We start from the raw sequence: 23,592 nt of genomic DNA, 5'->3' as shown, positions 1-23,592 counted from the left end.
AATAACAAAGGTATATCACATCCAAATTCAATACATTTTCAATCCATTCTAATAACTAAACATAAAACAAACACACTTAAAAATGTCTAACAAATATAATCTTAAAACCAAACAAACCAACAAACACACTACTAAATAACAACTAAACCATAGGATGAGAAATAACAACTAAATAACAACTAAACCAATCATAGTTCCTTGTTCATGCACAAGCACAGCAAGGTCTTTAAAAATTTCATTTACTTCACCAATTTGCTACTGAATTTCTTGAATGCCATGCTCTCTTTCTTCAATGATAGCCTCATTGAAGGCAAACTCATTATCTGAAAACAAGACCTCTTGCCTGCAACAAGATAATGTAATAGTTGAGATACTAAATATTGCATCAGGTCAAATCTAAAATTGTCAAAATACATTTTGGTCCATGACAAAATTGGAATTCAATATTAGTCCCTAAAAGAATTTGCTAATACCTTCAACCCTAAAATAAAAAATGTTATAACAAGTTAGTACTTCCATTTGGTAGCTTGGGCATTCATTATATGATCATTGAAATGCAGTGTGCTTTAATGAATTACAGATTATAATTTTGAAATAATTAAATTCTTACAACGTATCTTTACTTAGGAAAATAATAAAGAGAAAAGAACCATTTTAGCATCAATGTGATTATAGCATAATTTTCGATGACAAATAGGTTACATTTAAGAAGTAATCTGATATACATTAATTCATGTTAAAGTTTTCAGATTTTCATCAAATTCACATAGTTTTGTCTGTCATTTATAATGTAAATTCCTCCACAGTACCAGAAGAAAAAAGAAAAAACGAATGTGCTTTTAACTATCAATTGTATTTTAGTTTCATGTAATATACAAAAATTACATTTTGGATTCCACAAGAACGGCACGCTGTTCTGGAGTCTTACCAGAATTAGCTATTAGCTGTATAGCCATAAAAAGAAAAGGCCAAATTATAAGTTTTATGCACATAGATGACAGCCAGTAGAGAAGCAAAATTAATAATCAATAGTAACATATTCTTCTTTAAGAATGAGTTCAATATATAACATCGTATCAACATATGCATTACGCACACAAATAAACACAGTCTTCCACTGTTGATTCCACTAATGGTTGATTAGTCACCTGGATGGAGCAGCTTGTGGAACAAATGGGGTGTAAGCAGTTTCATTCTCTCTCTGCCGTAGGATGCTGTGCCTTCTGAAATTCTTTCAACACTGCCTGAAAATCTTTCACGAGTTTAGCATCTGCTATCTTCTTGCTTGCCTGCAAACACTCATAATAAAGACATTAAATGCCTATTTTATTTTATTCTGGTCAATGTAAAAGAACTGAATGTCATAGCAACCAATACATTAACATATAATTATAACTAAAACTATCCCAAAAATTTCCAGCAAAAATATTCATTCAAAAACAAATCCTAGCGAAACCATCCCCCAAAACAATCTGGGAAATAAAAAGCACAATTTTTAGAGAAACTCATGATAACAAAATAATTGAGAAATCCTACTTGAAAAAAGAAGGAGAGAAGACAATATAAAAATGAAGAAAACATAATTGAAGCTAACCACCCAAAGCATGAAGTTTGCTAGACTAGACATTTGTAGATAGAAAAAAACTTGCTCAAAATAATTGAGATTTTGTTAAGAAACCTTATCAGCCAATCTTTGTATTGGAGCTTCCCTGCTTTGTGCCTCTTCAACGAGGCGCTACGGATGAGGGAGGCTCGAACTGACGGAGGGAGGCAGCGAGGCAGTATGGATGGAGGAACCGAGCAGGGGAATGAAGAATAGAGAATTTAGAAGCAAAAATTGAGGGATTAGGGTTAGGGGAGGTGTTGAGTGCTTGAGATGGTGAGTGACTTGGGCCTTGAGAGGAGGGTTGGGTAAATACAAAAAAAAGAGATGTATGTATACCTTCGGTTCGGTTTTTATTGAGCCAATCGAAAATCGAATCAAACCGATTGGTTTGGTCGAAAAAAAAACCAAAAAATCAGTTTTTTGTTTTCAAGTCGATAGTTGTAATTTTCGGTTCGGTTTTGCAGTAATTTTTGGTCCGGTTCGGTAACTTATACCCCCTATTCACAACATTCTCTACATAAGAGGAGTATCCAGACCTTTACTAAAATGCGTTCCGACCTCCAAGGCTGAAGTGGTCCTAGAAGAAGTCCATAGTGGCATTTGTGAAAATCATATAGGGGAAGGTCACTTGCTAAAAATGTATTACGAGCTGGCTTTTATTGGCTAACTTTATGCGGCCAACTTTGTCAAGAAGTGCATGTCCTGGTAGCTACATGCCAACTTTCATGTGGCACCACCTGAAGAGCTCATCAGTGTCATCTCGCCATAGCCTTTTGCAAAATGGGGTTTAGACCTGCTTGAACCATTTCCTTAGGCTTCCAGGTAGGTGAAATACCTCATAGTCAGGATTGATTATTTCACTAAGTGGTGAGGCAGAGCCTTTGGCAACTATTATGGCCCAAAGAAGTTGGCGATTCCTCTATAAGAACATTGTCACCCGATTTGGAGTTCTATATTCCATCACTACGGATAATGGTACTCATTTCACCGATTCGACCTTCAGAAACCTGGTGACAAGCCTTAAGATCAAACACTAATTCACATCAGTAGAGCACCTTCAGGCCAATGGACAAGCAAAAGCTGTGAATAAAGTCATATTGGTGGGACTCAAAAAAAGACTACAAGATGCAAAAGGAGTATGGGCTGAGGAACTCTCCCAAGTTCTATGAGCATATCCGACAACTCTTCATTCCACAACAGGAGAATCTCCGTTCTGACTTACTTATAGCATAGAAGCAATAATTCCTATTGAAGTAAATGGATAAAGCCCACGGGTAAGGTTCTACAATGAAATAGCAAACATCCAAACTAAAAAAGAAGAGCTCGACCTCCTCCCAGAAATCCGAGAACAAGCTCGGATAAGAGGTGAAGCGTTAAAATAAAGGATGTCAACAAGGTACAACGAGAAAGTCATCAAAAGAAGTTTTGCCATGAACGATCTCAACTTGATCAGGAATGACATTGGAGTACAGAAGTCGGGAGAAGAAAAGTTGGCTGCGAATTGAAAAGGACCTTACAAGATCATTGAAGTCGTGGAAAAAGATTAATACAAAGTGTCTAACCTAGTAGGAAATGAGCTCCTTAGGTCATGGTATGCATACAACATGAAAAGATACTATAGCTAGAAAGCGCACCTTGTTCCCTAGTGTACTCTTTTTCCTGACTTCATAGTTTTTTTTCCGAGAAGGGTTTTCCTGAAAGGAGTTTTAGCGAGGCATCATAGCAAGGGCTAAGAGTTAAAGATAGAAAAAATCTTAGTAGCAAAATAGCATCAATTTTAATTAATGATAAATTGTCATTTCTCTCATTTTCTACAATTAATTGTTCTACTACACGCATCGATTTAAGCTTGATAAAGTGCAAAAATCATTGTCCGATCTAGATGGTCAGCAATACAAAGCGACAAGGTCCAAATCGGTGTAAAAAATTATATAAGCAGATCGTGGTTCGATCTCATTAAGCTATTTGTACAAAAATGAGTTAGCAAAAGAAGCAAGCCTAAAACGAATCGTAAAAGTAACTTTATAAAACAAGACCGATCTATTAAGGTCGGATTCAAGCCTTGACATTAGGAAGGCAAAATCCTATCCGAACTTATAACAGTTTGAGCAAAATGTTATGAAAAGGAGGGTATCAAAACAAGATGTATGACCTCATAAAATAGCTCGAGCGTACAAGTTGTAAAAGAAAGTCTCAAATACCTTATATTACCAACACTCTTAACAAGAGGCTATTAAGTGATATTTGAAAAAAAAAACAAAAGCACAACATAAAAGCTACGACAACACTTATAAGCAAAAGCTAAGGCATTTCAAAAGGCCGCCCCTAAAAGGGTAAAAATTCCACAATAGGAGTATTCAGAAAGCAAGTACCCAAACTAAATTATTACAAAAATAAAATATTCAAAGACCCACAAACCAGGTTATCAAGTACAAAAGAGTTTTTTGAAATAAAGTTAAAAGAAAGGAGGATCTTGCTCTTCAGTAACTATGATGGTTGCTCCATCAGCTCGAGATAGAGAGGTCAGGAGAGTCTCATCTTCAGTAGGGAAAAAAGGAGATTCTTCATTGATTCAAGTTGGAAAACTCTAGAAAGCTTCTTCAACTCAGGCACTAGTAGTCTTCGGGTCTCCAGAAGGGGTGGCATTTTCTTCAAAAAAGATAATCCTCCCATCAACCATGAACTTGTCAGGATCAATGGGAGAATGGTCCACGTCGAGAACAAGTACCTAAAATTGGGCCTTCAAATTCCCGACCATTTTGTCTATACCCTGAGCCATCGATTCTTCTAGGGCTCCGTACTCTTCCTTTAACCTAGAAACCTCCTCTTTTAGGTTTAATTTCTCCCCAAAGACGTGAGTATAACTCTCTTCAACCTTCTTCTTCAAACCCTCCGCCATGACACAAGATGCTTCGGACTATTTCACCCTCTCCTGAAGCTTCAAGACTTCTGCCGAGAGAACTTCTTTTTCATCTTCCAGCTCCTTTTTGGCCAATAGCAAAGACGCCACCTCGGTTCAAAGATTGGTCGACTCCCATTGGGTAGCACCAATAAGAGTCTCTTCAAGTTCTTTGAGCAAATCTGAGCACACCTCAGCTGTCCGAATACCTTCTCGGGCCAGAACCTACAGGTGGTTTTTTATGGAGACATCATCCATGCTTATGAAACTATGAAGAATAATTTGCCCTTTACAAAAAGCCACAGCGTTGAATCCCTGGTCGTATAGACTACTAGATTCAAGCGAAAGGGCTTTGCGTTTCTTGGAACCTGACTCAGTAAAAGGAGGCACAAGAGGGGAGGGTCGAGGAGTGGACTCGGTAAAAGGAGGAGGGGGAGGATTAGGAATTATTTTACCCAACTGGGAAGAGCTCGTGTCTGATTTTGAAGGAGAAGAAGTGTCACCCGACTTGGCAGCTTCCTTAAGCTGGATAGCCTGGGCAACGACATTCTTCTTAGCCTGCCGAACTCTCTGCAGCGCGTCCGAGCTGCTGATCATCTTCGCTACAAAGGATAAAAATAAGCAAAGAAACTCAAGTTATATAATCTAGATATAAATAGAAAAAATATTCAACAAAGAAAAGCTAGCTACCTAGTTTGGTACGAACATAGCTTGGCTTTTCTATAAAAAAAAATTTTGGTGTCAAGATTAGGGGGCTCGGTCCCAACACTTATGAAAAAATTCCATTACACACTCCTCCACTTCCACTAAATTCTCAAGATTATATTTGATAATGTTAGGAACCTCCTCCTAGTATAGAGTAAACACGGGTTCATTTCTCTCATTCAAGAAAAAAGGTCGGGTACCTTCCAAAGATCAGACCTTGAAGACATGATTCTTAAAATCATGAAATGAATAGTGAAAAATAGAGAATACTTTCTTCCCCTGGATAGCCTGAAAAAAATCTAATATTATTTTTTAGAACTAAATGGTTTAGCAAGTTGGAAAAGATAAAAAAAAATTTTGAAAGACAAAGGAAGATCGAGCTCCTGACTAACTAGCTGATAAACATTCATGAAACCCTAGGAGTTAAGGTGAAATTGAGAAGGGGTAACTTTACAAATACAAAGAATTTCTAACTCAAAATCAGAAATGAAAATACTCACCTCTAACCTAATGAAAAGACATTCATACATAAAAATGAAATGGCGTTCCGACTATCAAGTCGGGGAAAGCAAATCATATCCTCAAGTTCATGGGCCACTATCCTGTACTTCTCCTCATTCTCCCTCCCCCTACAAAACATCTCTATATACTTATTATCAACTACAAAGACAGCAGAGAGAATAGTAACATCTACCCAATCTAAGTCAGACGAAACTTTAGTAGACATGCTAATAATTATTGAGTGAGACAAATTACACCTACAAAATAAAAGAACTTTGTTACCACAAAAACTGACGAATTACAAATTGGGAACAACAACTCATCATACAAAAAGAGGTCGGACCATCTTCAAGAATGAGACCTTCAACCTGCTTTATTATAATACAAAATGGCACCACTCAGAGTGAAAATGACACCATTTAGAGACAAGACAAAATCCCAGAAGTTCAGCAAACAAAGTCACAAATTCAGTAAATTCAAATTCCACCAGATTCTAAAAATTTTTACAAACAGTAACGAAAGTTTACGATAACCAAGAGAATAAGCAAAAATGAGAAAGGATAGGAACTACTATGAACAAAAATCTACGTTTTTAGGAAAACAAGAAACAACAACATGAAGCTTCACCAAAGAACATCAATCAGTAATAGTAAAAAACAGATAAAGAAGAACAAAAGAAAAACCAACCTTAAAGAAGAACAGAAAGAAGGAACGCGCACAACAGCAAAATAAATGGACGATCCCAAAAGCGTTTCTCAACAGATAACCTAATTTTTTAATTCAAAGACATATAGATTTTAAATTGTTAACTTTTTAATTAAAAAATTTAAATCATTAATTTTTTTCAAATCGAATATTTCATTAACCATACGAGTACAATGATACGAGTATGTAATATTATAGTTAAATTATTACAATAATATATATATATTTCGGTACTATGCCCAAAAATTGTTTATGATTATATCTCGAGTATATAGCACTCGATTTGTCATTTTTTAATTTTATGTATTATATTTTGGATATAGTTTATCCGAGATGTGCTTTTAACTATTTTTAAACACTGTATACAAAATAAAAGGTGTTGTGCATATATAGATAAATATCCTATATGTTACGTATTTTCGTAAATATTATATTTAAATAATCTAAATAAAAAATTTCCTTTTGATTGGGTGAGATTTTTTTAAAAAAATTAAGAANAAAATAATTTCTATTTTTTTAATATTTTTATTTTATTATTAATTTTTTTAAATAAAGTAAAATAATAAAAAAATCATTTTATTAAAAAAATATATTTTCTCAACAACTTAATGGGAGTGATACACAAGCTAATAATACCTTTGGAATAACTTGAACGAAGAAGGCCCACAGTGTCCAAAAACAGAATACAATACAGAATAGAGAAAGAAGAAACATTCATCAAGTCACTAAATAGTCTCACGTCATCAAAAGGAGAGAGAGAGAGATAACGCCCATTTTCGAAGTTGTCTTCTATAGCTTATGACTCACCCGCTCACTCGCTCTCAACTCGCCCGAGTCACCCCACTCACTCACTTCCTTCGCCCCAAACTAAAACCCCACAATCTCCCCATAACAACAACGGTTTCTCTTTCTAGAACCTTCTCCTTCGCACAATTCTCCACCGCTGCTACCCGCCCTATCCACACCTTCCTCCGGCCGGCGATGGACGACGCGCAAACGCCGCCGTCCGCCGCACCGGTGGGCGAGGACTTCGTCCACATCGAGGATCTGAAGATGGAGAGTCTCTCCGACAGCATGGTTCGCATCGATGAGGCTTCCGGTGCTGGTGCTTCTGCCGCCGTCGATGATTTGACGGTTCCTGAGGCTCCGGCGGAAAGTTCCGATCGATGTCCGCCGGAGCTCCCGGAGGAGCTTTCCAGGAACGTGATGGTGCTGTCGTGCGAGTCCTCTGCCGAAGGCGGTGTGTGTGATGTCTACCTCGTCGGCACCGCGCATGTCTCCGAGGTAACCTCTCTTTTGAACCGGAACAGGTTTTGCGTTTCGCTGCATTGAACATTGTCACTGTCTTTGATCGGGAACGTGATATTAGGGTTCTGTTATGTACAATTTAATTTAATTGGAATTCAGTTGTTGATATTTTTCTGATTCTTAACGAAATGGTCCTTTCTTCTTTTCATTATCATTATATCACTAATTTTACGTGTTTTTTTTTAGCTTGCTTAGCAAGCCTTTGATTATAAGCTGTTACGAATAAGAATGAGCTAATTTTTTATAATAGAAGAAATTTGCTACTAAGAAGGAAACAATAATACAAAGAGAACGAACCAGAAAGAAGACATCTATTTTGCAACTGAAAGAAGGTCATGTGTTTTGCATCAAGTAGAAGTGAAATACTTGTTCGAATTTCTACCATTAAAAATGTGATGCGAGAGTTATGCAATGCCCCAACTAAATACATCAAACAATGGCATAAACTACATACTGCCACAAAGTTTTGCTTTCTTTTTCCTAATCCAGGAAAGCTAGAAACAATATTCTAGGACACACCAAACGCTAACCGGATAAACCATTGCATGAAAATTCAGCCATAGAGCAAAGCAAAAATAAAGTTAAAATAACTAAATAAATAAGACGTGTAACGGTGTAAGTGATTCTAGACTAAGTTGAACTAATTATAGGTGTAATTCAGATGGGGAATAGACAGGTTATAGCTTAATATTCAAGCTTAAATATGCATTGTTGGTTGCAGGAATCAAGCAGAGAAGTTCAGGCAATTGTCAGTCTTCTGCAGCCAGAGGTGTTTCCCTTGAACTCGGTTTAAAAGTTTGTTGATACTTGATAGATGGGGTCATTCATCTGTTTAGCTGTCTGCTGTTTTGCCTTATATTTTTAACGTGGATACCATGTGTCTGGGCTTTCTTTGGCTGCAGGTTGTCTTCTTAGAATTGTGCTCAAGTCGTGTGGCAGTGCTTACCCTGCAAAATCTTAAGGTTTCTGCTTTATACCCTTCCTAGATGATTTTTGTATCACTTTCTTTGTGCAGACATTTTACTTCTGCCCCTTTGTATTTAAGAGCATAGACTTTACATTTATGGGAAATGATATTACTCTTAGTGGACATCAGAATGCTAACTTCTTGGAGTGAAGAGTTTGAAAGATTTCATATCAGATTGCTTAATATTTTTGTGTCTTACTAGTGTTAGACTGATGGTTGAACATCATTATTTTTGGGAGAATAAAATATTGGCCTTTTACCTTAATGATTTAAGTTTGGCTAACCTATGAGTAGTTTATTTTTACTTTCACGCAAAGGTGAGATCTATCATATTTTCTTTCAGCAATAGCCAATATGATGATAATTGAAAGTAAATTGTGGACCAGTGGCCTAGATATTATGTTATTATTAAACTATAGTGCCAACTAGTTTCCTTGATTTTATAATACTACTGATGTTTTATTCCATCATTTTTTTTGAATAGTTTGGTTCTTATTTGGTTGTTCTGTCATGTTACTTCCTATTGAGTTATTTATTTGTTTATTTTATGTTTATTTATTTCCTGGATCTCCCTCTATCAGGTACCCACGATGGCAGAGATGGTTGCGTTGATAAAGAAAAAACATAATATGTTTGAAGTACTTTATGGCTGGTTCCTTGCCAAGGCATGTTTACTGTTTTTGACAATCATATTTATCTTCTCTTTGAGAATTGCTACACTGATCTTTGAGTCGTTCTTACTCAAGATTGTTGTATTTCTCATATTCCCTATTTTTTCTTCCCTGAACATTTCTACAGATTGCTAGCAAGCTCGAAGTCTTTCCTGGCTCTGAGTTTCGTGTAGCATATGAAGAAGCAATGAAGTATGGTGGCAGGGTGATCCTAGGCGACCGCCCAGTACAGGTTGGTTAAGCCTTTTGTTTTAATCTGTGCCGACCGTTGGGAGGAACTCTAGTCATCTTGTAATTTCAAGTATAACTCTGCTAGAAAGATTGAAATAAATTATGTTGCATAAGTATAGTTTTCCATTCCTTTTCATATCCTGGTGTTCTTTCGGTTGAGGATAAATTCATGCAGTATAGCTGCCAGAAATGCTACTTGTAATATATAATGGTGTGGTGCGGAATGCTATATCTTCTTTCAATTGGAATTTCCTGTATTTTTCCCCCCTGGCATATGTGTATACTTCATACCAAAAATGGTTTGTAGAGGATTAGGTTTGCATATGTTTGAGTATATTTAAGGGTATGGAAATGTATGGTTTATGCACTGTCTTACAGCAGTAAAGCAGACAGGCTGTTACAGTGACTTGAGCTTTTGTGACTACCATGTCGCAAGATAGCATTCTTACTGTTGCATGAAGATGTAACATCTAAAATTCCATCCCACATTATTATTTTCAGCACTTGCTATTTCATTTAGTACTCATGTATTGTGTTCTCTGATTGAAACAGATTACAGTAAGGAGAACATGGAGTAAGATGCCACTTTGGCATAAGACAAAGTTTTTGTACTCTCTACTTTTCCAAGCAGTTTTTTTACCCAGCTCAGATGATCTCAATAAAATGGTAGATTGCATAATCCTGATTGACTAGCCATTATAAGTGTTAATTTATCATGTCAATGTTAAATTGTTGTCTATATCCTAACCTTTCCTTGCTTTCTTCAGTTGAAGCAAATGAATGATAGTGATGTGCTAACTTTAGTTATTCAAGAAATGAGTAAGCAATTTCCAACTTTGATGGAGACTCTTGTGCATGAACGAGATCAGTAAGCTCTTTTTAACTTGTTACTATTGAAATTTCCTTTATTAAGTCTGTTGCTTGTTGCCTTTTCCTTTGCACTTTAAAGAATGGTTCCTTCCATCAGCATTTGTCTCCACAGTTTTGTAATCCACAGCGGAGGGGGTTCTAGGAGGATATACAGGATATGGTTCTGATATTGACACTTTCCAAAAATGAATTGAAATACCAAGGAGGATTAAACTTCATACAAGTGTACCTATTTTGTTTCAAAGTGTAGGATGTGGAAGACCTTTCAATGGGTTGTCGTAGATAGAATGTAGTTATTTATTATGTTTTAAATTTTTAAATCATCTAACCAGATACACCTTTTGGCTAGCGCGCTATAGCATTATGGGTGTTCAATGAAATAGGTTCCTTGTACATGGAATGAACAGTACGTCATAGCGACCTAGAAAGCACAAACATGCTTACTTAGTGGTGTGATCACTCCTCTATCTAGGTACACTTCGTACTGCCCTAGAAGGCACAAACACTGTTCAACCTAATAAAAAAGCACAACCCTATAACCTACTTCACACCAACTACCTCTATCTTTTGGAAACTGTACCTTTTGTCAACTGAAGAGATAACAATTATGGAGACAGATCAAGTTAATCTAAGGATACTTTAGAAAGTAGTGAATATTCAGAATTTGTCATTCGATGAATATTTGAAGATAATAGATATTGTGTCTTAAGTCTTAACCCAACCTCAAAAAAATTAAAAATAAAAATCCATGGCCACCCACCCAAATTTTGGTTATTTGTGTGTCCTTCAAGTTTAAAAATTTTGGTTTCTCCTAGTCTGTTGTAGGCTTGTAGCTATGTCAATGCCTATGTTTCATAGTTATAGGTTATTTAATGCGTAAATTTTCCTTCTTTTTTCTTGTGTACAAACAGCATCCTCTGCCTTCTAGCGGTGTTGCAGATCATTTTTTCACTCTTTAACCCATCTTTTGTATGCCCTTTATGTTTCTTCAGAACTAGAATACCCCTGTAACCCTCCTTCCTACATCTTTGCACCATGTATTGATAAAAATCATGAAATCCATACCATGCATTTACTTTTGTAGATATTTTTATGGGCACAGCTTTACTTCACACGGGAGCATTGAGGTTGACTAACTACACTGGTTCTATCAACTGGCCATTTGGCCTCTTTGTCTAGAATGTCTATAAATTTTTTTCCCCCGATACGTATAATTATGCATTAATATTTTGTCTATGATATTGACTACATATGACAATATATGTGACTATATAGATACATGTCCTCGACATTATTAAAAGTGGCTAGCGAGAATAGGTCAGTGGTTGCTGTTGTTGGGAAGGGGCATCTCCAAGGAATAAAGAAGCATTGGAAGCAACCTGTAATGGTTAGTGAGACATTTTTTTTCCTATGTTGTGTAATTTTATATATGCTATAATTTTGCCCTTCAAAGGTGATATCTTTGTATCATTCTTGATATATTAGATTTTCTGACCATAAGTTTGCTTTTTTACTATTATTTTTCAGATGAGGGATCTAATGACAGTTCCATCCCCAAAACCAGCTATGTCTGCAATCAAAATCCTCACATCTGTGGGTGTTGCCGTGGCTGGGGTGGCCATCATATCGGGCATATATCTTTCATCCAAGAAATGACTCACTTGACAGATACAGAGATACTATCATCTACAAACTACAGGATATTAAGTATTAACTGAATCATGGGCTTAAACAAATGTTGCTATCCGCAGAAAAGTTGGGGCAAAGTCATTTAAATTTTTTCTTTTTTTACACATAATGAATCGCAATTTTACCTAAATCGCACATTTTATTTTATTTTTTTATAACTAAAGTAACTAGTTTGCGCTTATAAATGGCAAGATGCCGAGATTGAACATATATGCTTTCAACAGTGAACACATGCTAAACACCCGAGTTCCGTCATCCGAAACCCCATGATTGCAAGTTGCTCCTCACTGCAATCTTGTGTTCCTCACGCTGTCACGGGAAAGGATTCCTTAATAATTTATCCCTTTTTGGTTAATTTTCACTTCAAACATTCTCAATTCTCCCCCTCAACTCTGCCCCATCCACAGCAGGCAAAAATTTTAAAAGAGGATTACCCAAAATATTAAATCCATCCAACTCCACTCCTTTTTAGTTGCCGCCAACATTTGAAGGTAGTTTCAAAATTTTTTCATATGAAGTATGGGTAGTTTCAAAATATTTTCATATGAAGTATGAATATTTTGCTAAATTGTCGTATCGGTATATTAGACACATTCTGAATATGACACATACGCGTTTTCCATGTCTACACGTCTTGTCCAAAAAAAAAAAAAAATAAAGTTGTTAGACACGGTGAGAATATAACATACATAGTACCCCTAACTTTTTTCCTTCCACTTTCTTTGTCTCCACACCCACTCAACCTCTCTTCGTCACTGTTAGTCTGTCGCCACCTTCGATCTCACCTCATACAGGTGATCGTCATCCTCGTCACACCCTTTCGGCCTCTCCACATCCACTCACTCTCAATCTCAGCATCTGCTCTTTGCTATCGTGGGTGTTTGTTGCTGTTCCCTGCTCGCTGCCGTGGGAGTTCATCGCCTCTCCGGTTGCCGTCTGCCTCCTCCATTTCAAACAAGAGAGAATTTTTCTTTTTCCATAATTCAAATTTTGGTTTTGTAATTGTATTTTGCTCTGTGTTTCTGAGCTTCTCTTTAATTCTGCTTTTTACTCTGTGATTCTCTTGTCTCCTTATTGATTTATCATTCATCAATTGTTAAGTTAGATCTCTGCTATTGTGTGATCATCAATTCTAATACTTCATATTTAATTAGTGATTACATTATTCAGTAGTTGTTGTTTTGTACAAAAGAAATTAGATTGTGCAAAAGTAACTTTTGTTCTTAATTATTGTAAGATTGTGAGAGATGAGTTCAGAGAATGTTCAAAACGATTCTAAAGAAAGTGTAGATAAATCCTTATGAAAATTTGCAATAAAGAAAGAAAAGGTTGAAAGTGATGAAAATCTTGAGTTTCAATGTAAATTTTGCAAGGTCTTATTTAGTGGTTCTTACACTAGAGTAAGAGTACATATATTGAAGATTTCAGGAAAAGAAATTAGATTTTGTGTAAAAGTTACATCAACAAAGCTTGAAGAACTTAAGAAACTTGATAGTGAAAGCACATTGTTGCATAAAAGTAAAGATTTTAAGTCAATTCCTCTTTCACCCTTATCTAAAAGAAAAAGAAGGACTACTGGACCTTTAGTGAATGCTTTTAATGTGAATGAAAGAGAGATTCTAAATTTACATATTGTTAGAATATTTTTTCATCTGAATTACCTTTTCGTCTAGTAAAAAATTTTTATTTTGTCAAAATTTTTTCTTATGCTGTCAATAATTATATTGATGGTTATATTCCTCTTGGGTACAATAAATTGAGGACAACTTTACTTGAGAAAGAAAAGCAACATGTGAAAAGAATGTTAGAGCTTACCAAAAATTCATGGAGTGGAAAGGGAGTAAGCATTATAAATGATTAATGGAGTAATTCCCAAAGGATGCCTCTTCTTAAAAGTTGTAGATTGTTGAGATGAGATCAAGGATAAGGATTATGTTGCAAAGAAAATAAGAGAAGTCGGTCTCTCAAATGTAGTGCAGATTGTGGCTGACAATATGCCAGTTCGTAAAGAGGCTGGTTTATTGATTGAAACTGAATTTCCATCTATTTATTAGATTTTTTGTGTTGTTTATACTCTTAGTCTTGCTTTTAAAGGATATTTGTGCAGCTAAGAATAAAGAGAAGAATAATTTTGTTTATGAAAATTGTTCATTGATTATTCAAATTGCTGAAGATGCTTCTTTCATAAAAAAAATTTCATTGTTAATCATCATATAAGATTATCTATTTTCAATGAATTTAATTTATTAAAGTTGTTTAATGTTGCTCCTACTCGATTTGCCTCCACCATTGTGCTGCTCAAAAAATTTAAGTTGTTTAAGTAAGAACTCAAAAAGATGGTTATAAGTGAGAAGTAGTCTTCATATAAGGAAGATAATATTAGCAAAGCTGAGTTAAAAAATAATTGAGTGAAAATTGATGGCAAAAAATTGATTATATTCTTACTTTCACAAATCATATTTATGATATTTTAAGAAGTACAGATATGGATGCACCTACAATTCATTTGGTATATGAGATATGTGATTCAATGTTCAAGAAGGTAAAAAGTGCTATATATCTCTATATATAAAAAAAAAAAGATAAACAAGGGTCATCATCTGTCTATAATGTTGTGCATTCAATATTAATTTAAAGATGGACAAAAAGTAGCACACTCCTTCATTGTTTAGCACATTCATTGAATCCAAGGTAACCTAACTCTTTACTTTTTTAATTTATAACTTTTATTTATAAGTAAAGATAATTGAATTATTACTAATTTTTTAATCACTAATTATATAGGTATTATAACCATTAATGATTGAGAGAAGATTCTATACAAATTTTTTCTCATCAAGATAACCAATGAGAGAGTTAAATGTTTGAAGATGTATTTTCCTAATGAAGAGAGGAGAAAAATAAACATTGAATTTATAAATTTTTCTTATGGTAGAGGTGCCTTTGATCCCTTGAGTGATAGAGGCATAATTAATGCAAAATCTTAGTGGCTAATTCATGGTAGTAAAATAAAACTTCTTCGACCAATTAATTTTAGGCTACTAGAGTAACCATTTTCATCTTCTTGTTGTGAAAGAAATTAGAGCACCTATTTTTTTATCCATTTTCTAAAAAAATAAATTGAAGCCTAAATGTGTAGAAAATTCAGTAATTGTCCATACTAATCTTCGTCTTTTTTTAAGAAAAACTCCACAATACAACAAAGGAGAAACTATAATGTAGAATATTGCGAGAGATGACTTTTCACGAATTGATAAAGAAAATAGTATCTTTAAAGTTGCCCACCTTTTTCTTTAATGAACTGGAGTTGGAAAAAATAAATTTTTTTAATAATGAAGATATTAACCATATATGATAGAGAAATAGTACGACTTTAGATAATTTTTTTAGTGTATATGTAATGTACAAAATTTTTACTAATTTTATTAAAACATAAGAATTTAAAATTTTATTTTTTGAATACTTATATATTATAAAAAAAATGCATATCATATAATTGTTTTTGAAAATAGTGATTGGTTGAATGTTAATAAATATATTATTTATATAGCGAATTCACATGTTCTTGCTGCTAATAATTCTCTATTTTCATGATTGTGGCATAAAAGACCAAGGCAAGCTGCTACTAGAACTATTCATACTATTCTTCTCAATGTAGTATTCAATCTTCTAATAAAATTGATCCATCTGTTCTCTTAGTTTCTGATAATTGTGCCACTGTCAAGATCCATACAAATGTGCCGCTACTATTAAAATTAATTACAAATTAATCCGTTATATATTATTTAATTATAAAATCTATTTTTTATTTTATAAATTATTATTTTATCATTCATCTATTATGTTTATTAATAACCAAAAACAAAAACAATAACGAATTAGATCTTCCATTTATCATAATAATTTTTTTGGCAATCCCAATTGATTAAAATTTTATCTTTGATCCATTACATCCGTAGAAGGTTGTGAAATCGCGTTTCTTAGAAAATCATTCGATTGGATTAACAAAACAATCGATTGGATTTCAGATTTCCCATAACTCAATCGATTGAAATTCAGGTTACCACAAAACAATCAATTGAAAGTTGCAAGACAGTATGGTTTGTCCAAAAATCAATCGATTGGTCATATTACCCAATCGATTGAACTCATCAAAGCAATCTGGGTTTAATTAATTCAATCAATTGGTTATGTTACCCAATCGATTGACTTACGCTATTAGAATGATATATGAAAGTTTAATCGATTGGTATGTGATGAGCGGATAATTTATACGCTTTTTGGCATTATTTTTAGGTAGTTTTTAGTATGATCTAGTTACTTTTAGGGATGTTTTCATTAGTTTTTATGCTAAATTCACATTTCTGGACTTTACTATGAGTTTGTATGTTTTTCTGTGATTTCAGGTATTTTCTGACTGAAATTGAGGGACCTGAGCAAAACTCTGATAGGAGACTGACAAAGGACTGCTGATGCTGTTGGAATCTGACCTCCTTGCACTCAAAATGGATTTTTTTGAGCTATAGAACTCCAAATGGTGCGCTCTTAACGGCGTTGAAAAGTAGACATCTAGAGCTTTCCAACAATATATAATAGTTCATACTTTATTCGTAATTAGACGATGTAAACTGGCGCTCAATGCCAGTTCCATGCTGCATTCTGGAGTCAAATGCCAGAAACACGTCACGAACCAGAGTTGAACGCCCAAAACACGTTACAACTTGGCGTTCAACTCCAAGAAAAGCCTCAACTCGTGGATAGATCAAGCTCAGCCCAAACATACACCAAGTGGGCCCTGGAAGTGGATTTATGCATCAATTACTTACTCCTGTAAACCCTAATAACTAGTCTAGTATAAATAGAAACCCTAGTAGCTAGTTTAGTATAAATAGAACTTTTTACTAGTTTATTAGATGTCTTTGACTATCTAGTCTTTTGACCACATATCTGGTCCTTCTCCCTATTTTTGAATTTCATATCATATTTTGGGGGCTGGCCATTCGGCCATGCCTGGACCTTCATAACTTATGTATTTTCAACGGTGGAGTTTCTGCACACCATAGATTAAGGGTGTGGAGCTCTACTGTACCTCAAGTTTCAATGCAATTACTATTTTCTATTCAATTCGACTTATTCCTATTCTAAGATATTCGTTACACTTCAACATGATGAATGTGATGATCCGTGACACTCATCATCATTCTCACCTATGAACGTGCGTGACTGACAACCACTTCCGTTCTACCTTAGACCGGGCGCATATCTCTTGGATTCCTTAATCAGAATCTTCGTGGTATAAGCTAGAATTGATGGCGGCATTCATGAGAATCCGGAAAGTCAAACCTTGTCTGTGGTATTCCGAGTAGGATTCCGGGATTGAATGACTGTGACGAGCTTCAAATTCGTGATTGTTGGGCGTGATGACAAACGCAAAAGAATCAAGGGATTCTATTCCAACATGATCGAGAACTGACAGATGATTAGCCGTGCTGTGACAGAGCATTTGGACCATTTTCACTGAGAGGATGGGATGTAGCCATTGACAACGGTGATGCCCTACATACAGCTTGCCATAGAAAGGATTGACAAAGATTGGATAAAAGCAGTAGGAAAGCAGAGATTCGGAAGGAACACAACACCTCCATACACTTATCTGAAATTTCCATCATTGAATTACACGAGTAACTCTATCTTTATTTTCTGTTTAATTTATTATTATTATTCGAAAATCCAATAATCTCTTAATATAGTTGAGTTCGCCTGACTGGGATTTACAAAATGACCATAGCTTGCTTCATACCAACAATCTCTGTGGGATCGACCCTTACTCACGTAAGGTATTACTTGGACGACCCAGTACACTTGTTGGTTAGTTGTGCGGAGTTGTGACAAAGTGTGATTTATGTTTGAGAGCACCAAGTCTTTGGAGCCATTGTTGATGATCACAATTTCGTCCACCAAGTCTTTGGCGCCGTTGCCGGGGATTGTTCGAGTTTGGACAACTAACGGTTCATCCTGTTGCTCAGATTAGGTAATTTTCTTTTCAAAAAAAAGTTTTCAAAAATTTTTCAAAATTTTTCTTTGTTTTCGTTTTTCCCAAAATTTATTTTCGAAAAAAAATAATAAAATAAAATACACAAAAAATATCTTTTCCTTAATTTTCTCATAATTTTCGAAAATTCGAGTTGACTTAGTCAAAAATTTTTAAAATTAGTTGTTTCTTACAAGTCAAGTCAAATTTTCAATTTTAAAAATCTTATCTTTTCAAAACTTTTTCAAAAATCAAATATTTTTCATTTTTCTTATTAATTTTCGAAATTTTCTTTTTGAAAAATGTTTTTCAAAAATCTTTTTCTTAGTTTTATCTTTATTTTCGAAAATTATGCTAACAATTAATGTGATTGGTTAAAAAATTTGAAGTTGTTAATTTCTTGTTAAGAAATGTTCAATCTTTAAATTCTAGAATCTTATCTTTTAGTTTCTTGTTAGTTAAGTAATTAATTTTAACTTTAAAAATTAAATCTATCTTATCTTATCTTTTATATCATATCTTTTTCAAAATTTTATCTTTTTTCAAAAATTTGATTTTAAAATATCTTATCTAACTTCTTATCTTCTTATCTTTTCAAATTTGATTTTAATATCTCTTCCAACAAATTATTTGACTTTTTGTTTGTTTCTTATCTTTTTCAAAACCACCTAACTACTCTCCCCTCGCTAATTTTCGAAAATACCTCCCTCTTTTTCAAAAAAATTCTTTTTAATTAACTAATTGTTTTAAATTTTAATTTTAATTCTATCTCATCTTTAATTTTCGAAAATCATTAACTCCTTTTCAAAATTAATTTTCGAATTCTCTCTCTCATCTTCTTCTATTTATTTATTCATTTAACATTTTTGAATTCTCTCCCTCTTCTCTTCTTTTATTTATTTATTTATTTACTAACACTTCTCTTCACCTCTCTTCATCTCAAATCACTGCCCCTACCTATTCATTCTTTTTCACTCATATTCCCTTTCTTCTTCTACTAACATAAAGGAATCTCTATACTGTGACATAGAGGATTCCTCTTCTTTTCTTGTTCTCTTCTCTTTCATATGAGCAGGAACAAGGAAAAAAACACTCTTGTTGAAGCTGATCCTGAACCTGAAAGGACTCTGAAAAGGAAACTAAGAGAAGCTAAATTACAACAATCCAGAGGCAACCTTTCTGAAATTTTCAAACAAGAGAAGGAGATGGCAGCCGAACCCAACAACAATAATGCAAGGAGGATACTTGGTGATTTTACTAAACCCACGTCCAAGTTTGATGGAAGAAGCATCTCAATTCCTGCCATTGGAGCAAAAAATTTTGAGCTGAAACCTCAATTAGTTGCTCTAATGCAACAGAACTGCAAGTTTCATGGACTTCCATCTGAAGATCCTTACCAGTTATTAACTGAGTTCTTGCAGATTTGTAAAACTGTTAAGACGAATGGAGTAGATCCTGAAGTCTACAGGCTCATGCTTTTCCCTTTTGCTGTAAGAGACAGAGCTAAAACATGGTTGGACTCACAACCTAAAGATAGCCTGGACTCCTAGGATAAGCTGGTCATGGCCTTCTTGGATAAATTCTTTCCTCCTCAAAAGCTAAGCAAGCTTAGAGTGGATGTTCAGACCTTCAAGCAAAAAGATGGTGAATCCCTTTATGAAGCTTGGGAAAGATACAAGCAGATGACCAAAAAGTGTCATTCTGACATGTTTTCAGAGTGGACCATATTGGATATATTCTATTATGGTCTATTTGAGTTTTCCAAGATGTCATTGGACCACTCTGCAGGTGGATCCATTCACCTAAAGAAAACACCTGCAGAAGCTCAGGAACTTATTGACATGGTTTCAAATAACCAATTCATGTACACTTCTGATAGGAATTCCGTGAATAATGGGACACCTCAGAGGAAGGGAGTTCTTGAAATTGATGCTCTGAATGCCATATTGGCTCAGAACAAAGTGTTGACTTAGCAAGTCAACATGATTTCTCAAAGTCTGAATGGATGGCAAATTGCATCCAACAGTACTAAAGAGGCATCTTCTGAAGAAGAAGCTTATGATCCTGAGAACCCTACAATTGCAGAGGTAAATTACATGGGTGAACCTTATGGAAACACCTATAATTCATCATGGAGAAATCATCCAAATTTCTCATGGAAGGATCAACAAAAGCCTCAACAAGGCTTTAATAATGGTGGAAGAAATAGGCTCAGCAATATCAAGCCTTATCCATCATCTTCTCAGCAACAGACAGAGAATTATGAACAAAATACCTCTAACTTAGCAAATTTAGTCTCTGATCTGGCTAAGGCCACTTTAAGTTTCATGAATGAAACAAGATCCTCCATCAGAAATCTGGAGGCACAAGTAGGCCAGCTGAGTAAGAAAATCACTAAAACTCCTCCTAGTACTCTCCCAAGCAATACAGAAGAGAATCCAAAAAGAGAGTGCAAGGCCATTGATATAATCAATATGGCCGAATGCAAGGAGGAGGGAGAGGACGTGAATCCCAATGAGGAAGATCTCATGGGACGTCTCTCAAGTAGGAAGGAGTTCCCTGTTGAGGATCCAAAGGAATATGAGGCTCATATAGAGACCATAGAGATTCCATTAAATCTTCTTCTGCCATTCATGAGTTCTGAAGATTATTCTTCCTCTGAAGAGGACGAAGATGTAACTAGAAAGCAAGTTGCTCAATATCTAGGAGCCATCATGAAGCTGAATGCCAAGTTATTTGGTAATGAGACTTGAGAAGGTGAACCTCCCTTGTTCATTAGTGAACTTGATACATGGGTTTAGCAAACTTTATCTCAAAAGAAACAAGATCCTGGGAAATTTTTAATACCCTGTACCATAGGCACCATGACCTTTGAAAAAGCTCTGACCTAGGGTCAGGCATAAATCTTATGCCACTTTCTGTAATGGAGAAGCTGGGGATCATTGAGGTACATCCTGCCTTATTCTCATTACAATTGTCAGACAAGTCAGTAAGACAAGCTTATGGATTAGTAGAGGACGTGTTGGTAAAGGTTAAAGGCCTTTACATTCCTGCTGATTTCATAATCTTAGACACTAGGAAGGAGGAGGATGAATGCATCATCCTTGGAAGACCTTTCCTAGCCACAGCAGAAGCTGTGATAGATGTTAACAGAGGAGAATTAGTCCTTCAATTGAATGGGGACTACCTTATGTTTAAGGCACATGGCTATCCTTCTGTAACAAGGGAGAGTAAGCATGCAGAGCTTCTCTCAGTACAGAGTCAAACAGAGCCCCCACAATCAAACTCTAAGTTTGGTGTTGGGAGGCCACAACCGAACTCTAAGTTTGGTGTTAAATCCCGACAACCAAACTCTAAGTTTGGTGTTGGGACTATACAACATTGACCTGATCACCTGTGAGGCTCCATGAGAGCCCACTATCAAGCAATTGACATTAAAGAAGCGCTTATTGGGAGGCAACCAAATTTTTATTTATCTAATTTTATTTTTTATTTTATTGTTCTTTTATGTTTTATTAGGTTCATGATCATGTGGAGTCACGAAAAAAACATTAAAATTAAAAACAGAATCAAAAACAGTAGAAGAAAAATACACCCTTGAGGAAGGACTTACTGGCGTCTAAACGCCAGTAAGGAGCATCTGGATGGTGTTCAACTCCTGAACAGAGCATGGATCTGGCGCTGAACACCAGAAAGAAGCAACATCCCGGCATTCAAACGCCAGGAATGCACCCTGAGGAGAGTTGGCGCTGAACGCCAGAAACAAGCATGGAACTGGCGTTCAACGCCAGAAACATGCTGCACATGGGCGTTAAACGGCCAGAACATGCATCACTTCGGCGTTTAAACGCCAGAATTGCATGCAAAGGCATTTTACATGCCTAATTGGTACAGGGATGTAAATCCTTGACACCTCAGGATCTGTGGACCCCACAAGATCATCTCAGGATCTGTGGACCCCACAGGATCCCCACCTACCATATTCTCCCCTCTTTTCAACATTCATTCTCTCTTTCCAATAAACACTCTTCCCCAAAACCCTTCACCAATCACCTCAATCTCTCTTCCCAATTACCAAATTTCTTTCCCACCCAAACCCACCCTAAATGGCCGAACCTACCCCCTCTCCTCTCCCTATATAAACCCCTCCATTCTCTTTAATTTTCACACAACACAACCCCCTCTTCTACACCTTGGCTGAATACACCTCCCACTCACTCTCCTCCATATTTTCTCTTCTTCTTATTCTTTTCTTTCTTCTCTTGCTCGAGGGCGAGCAATATTTTAAGTTTGGTGTGGTAAAAGCATAGCTTTTTGTTTTTCCATTACCATTGATGGCACCTAAGACCGGAGAAACCTCTAGAAAAGGGAAAGGGAAGACAAAAGCTTCTACCTCCGAGTCATGGGAGATGGAAATATTCATCTCCATAGCCCATCAAGACCACTTCTATGATGTTATGGCCAAGAAGAAGGTGATCCCCGAGGTCCCTTTCAAGCTCAAGAAAAATGAGTATCCGGAGATCCGATATGAGATCCAAAGAAGAGGTTGGGAAGTTCTAACCAACCCCATCCAACAAGTCAAAATCTTAATGGTTCAAGAGTTCTATGCCAATGCATGGATCACTAGGAACCATGATCAAAGTAAGAACCCGAACCCAAAGAATTATCTTACAATGGTTCGGGGGAAATACTTAGATTTTAGTCCTGAAAATATGAGGTTGGCATTCAACTTGCCCATGATGCAAGGAGATGCACACCCCTACACAAGAAGGGTCAACTTTGATCAAAGGTTGGACCAAGTCCTTATGGACATATGTGTGGAAGGAGCTCAATGGAAAAGAGATTCCAAAGGCAAGCCGGTTCAACTAAGAAGACTGGACCTCAAGCCTGTGGCTAGAGGATGGTTGGAGTTTATCCAATGCTCCCTCATCCCCACTAGCAACTGATCTGCAGTTACTGTGGATTGGGCCATCATGATTCATAGCATCATGAATGGAGAGGAAGTAGAAGTTCATGAAGTCATCTCACATAAATTATACAAAATAGCCGATAAGCCCTCTACTTTGGCAAGGCTAGCTTTTCCTCATCTTATTTGCCATCTATGTTACTCAGCTGGAGTTATCATAGAAGGAGACATCCTCATTGAGGAGGACAAGCCCATCACTAAGAAAAGGATGGAACAAACAAGAGAGCCCACTCATGGAACCCAAAAGACGCATGAGGAAGCTCATCACCAAGAAATCCCGGAGATGCCTCAAGGGATGCACTTTCCTCCGAACAACTATTGGGAACAACTCAACACTTCCTTAGAAGATTTGAGTTACAATGTGGATCAATTAAGGGTGGAACATCAAGAGCACTCCATCATTCTCCATGAAATTAGAGAAGATCAAAGAGCAATGAGGGAGG

At 35.8% G+C, this 23,592-nt stretch overlaps 2 protein-coding genes across 2 annotated transcripts; one reads left to right on the top strand and one right to left on the bottom strand.

The window, feature by feature from the left end:
• Window positions 1-255: 255 nt before the first annotated feature.
• Window positions 256-4,505, bottom strand: LOC127745452 (syntaxin-23-like). Its single transcript, XM_052258172.1, has 4 exons — window positions 4,362-4,505; window positions 1,221-1,289; window positions 886-944; window positions 256-343 (listed from the first exon to the last, which is right to left on the bottom strand). Exons 1-4 carry the CDS (start codon window positions 4,503-4,505, stop codon window positions 256-258), a joined length of 360 nt encoding a protein of 119 aa, XP_052114132.1.
• A 2,608-nt stretch (window positions 4,506-7,113) lies between these two features.
• Window positions 7,114-12,360, top strand: LOC107477804 (uncharacterized). Its single transcript, XM_016097867.3, has 9 exons — window positions 7,114-7,700; window positions 8,446-8,493; window positions 8,627-8,686; window positions 9,273-9,356; window positions 9,490-9,594; window positions 10,146-10,259; window positions 10,361-10,461; window positions 11,739-11,850; window positions 11,991-12,360. Exons 1-9 carry the CDS (start codon window positions 7,215-7,217, stop codon window positions 12,117-12,119), a joined length of 1,239 nt encoding a protein of 412 aa, XP_015953353.1. The 5' UTR covers window positions 7,114-7,214; the 3' UTR covers window positions 12,120-12,360.
• The last annotated feature ends 11,232 nt before the right edge of the window (window positions 12,361-23,592 follow it).

This window comes from Arachis duranensis, chromosome 3 (genome assembly GCF_000817695.3).
Source record: "Arachis duranensis cultivar V14167 chromosome 3, aradu.V14167.gnm2.J7QH, whole genome shotgun sequence".
Taxonomy (NCBI): domain Eukaryota; kingdom Viridiplantae; phylum Streptophyta; class Magnoliopsida; order Fabales; family Fabaceae; genus Arachis; species Arachis duranensis.
Note: the sequence above shows the minus strand (reverse complement) of the source record. Positions and strands in the feature narration are given on the sequence as shown.

Coding starts and splice junctions, on each gene's coding strand:
- LOC127745452 (XM_052258172.1), bottom strand. CDS start 4,505: ATGGCGGAGGGTTTGAAGAAGAAGGTTGAAGAGAGTTATACTCACGTC. Junction 1,290..4,361: donor CTCAGGGTATAGACAAAATG/GTCGGGAATTTG, acceptor GAGTGTTTGCAG/GCAAGCAAGAAGATAGCAGA. Junction 945..1,220: donor TGTTGAAAGAATTTCAGAAG/GCACAGCATCCT, acceptor ATGGCTATACAG/CTAATAGCTAATTCTGGTAA.
- LOC107477804 (XM_016097867.3), top strand. CDS start 7,215: ATGACTCACCCGCTCACTCGCTCTCAACTCGCCCGAGTCACCCCACTC. Junction 9,357..9,489: donor ATGGCTGGTTCCTTGCCAAG/GCATGTTTACTG, acceptor ACATTTCTACAG/ATTGCTAGCAAGCTCGAAGT. Junction 11,851..11,990: donor ATTGGAAGCAACCTGTAATG/GTTAGTGAGACA, acceptor ATTATTTTTCAG/ATGAGGGATCTAATGACAGT.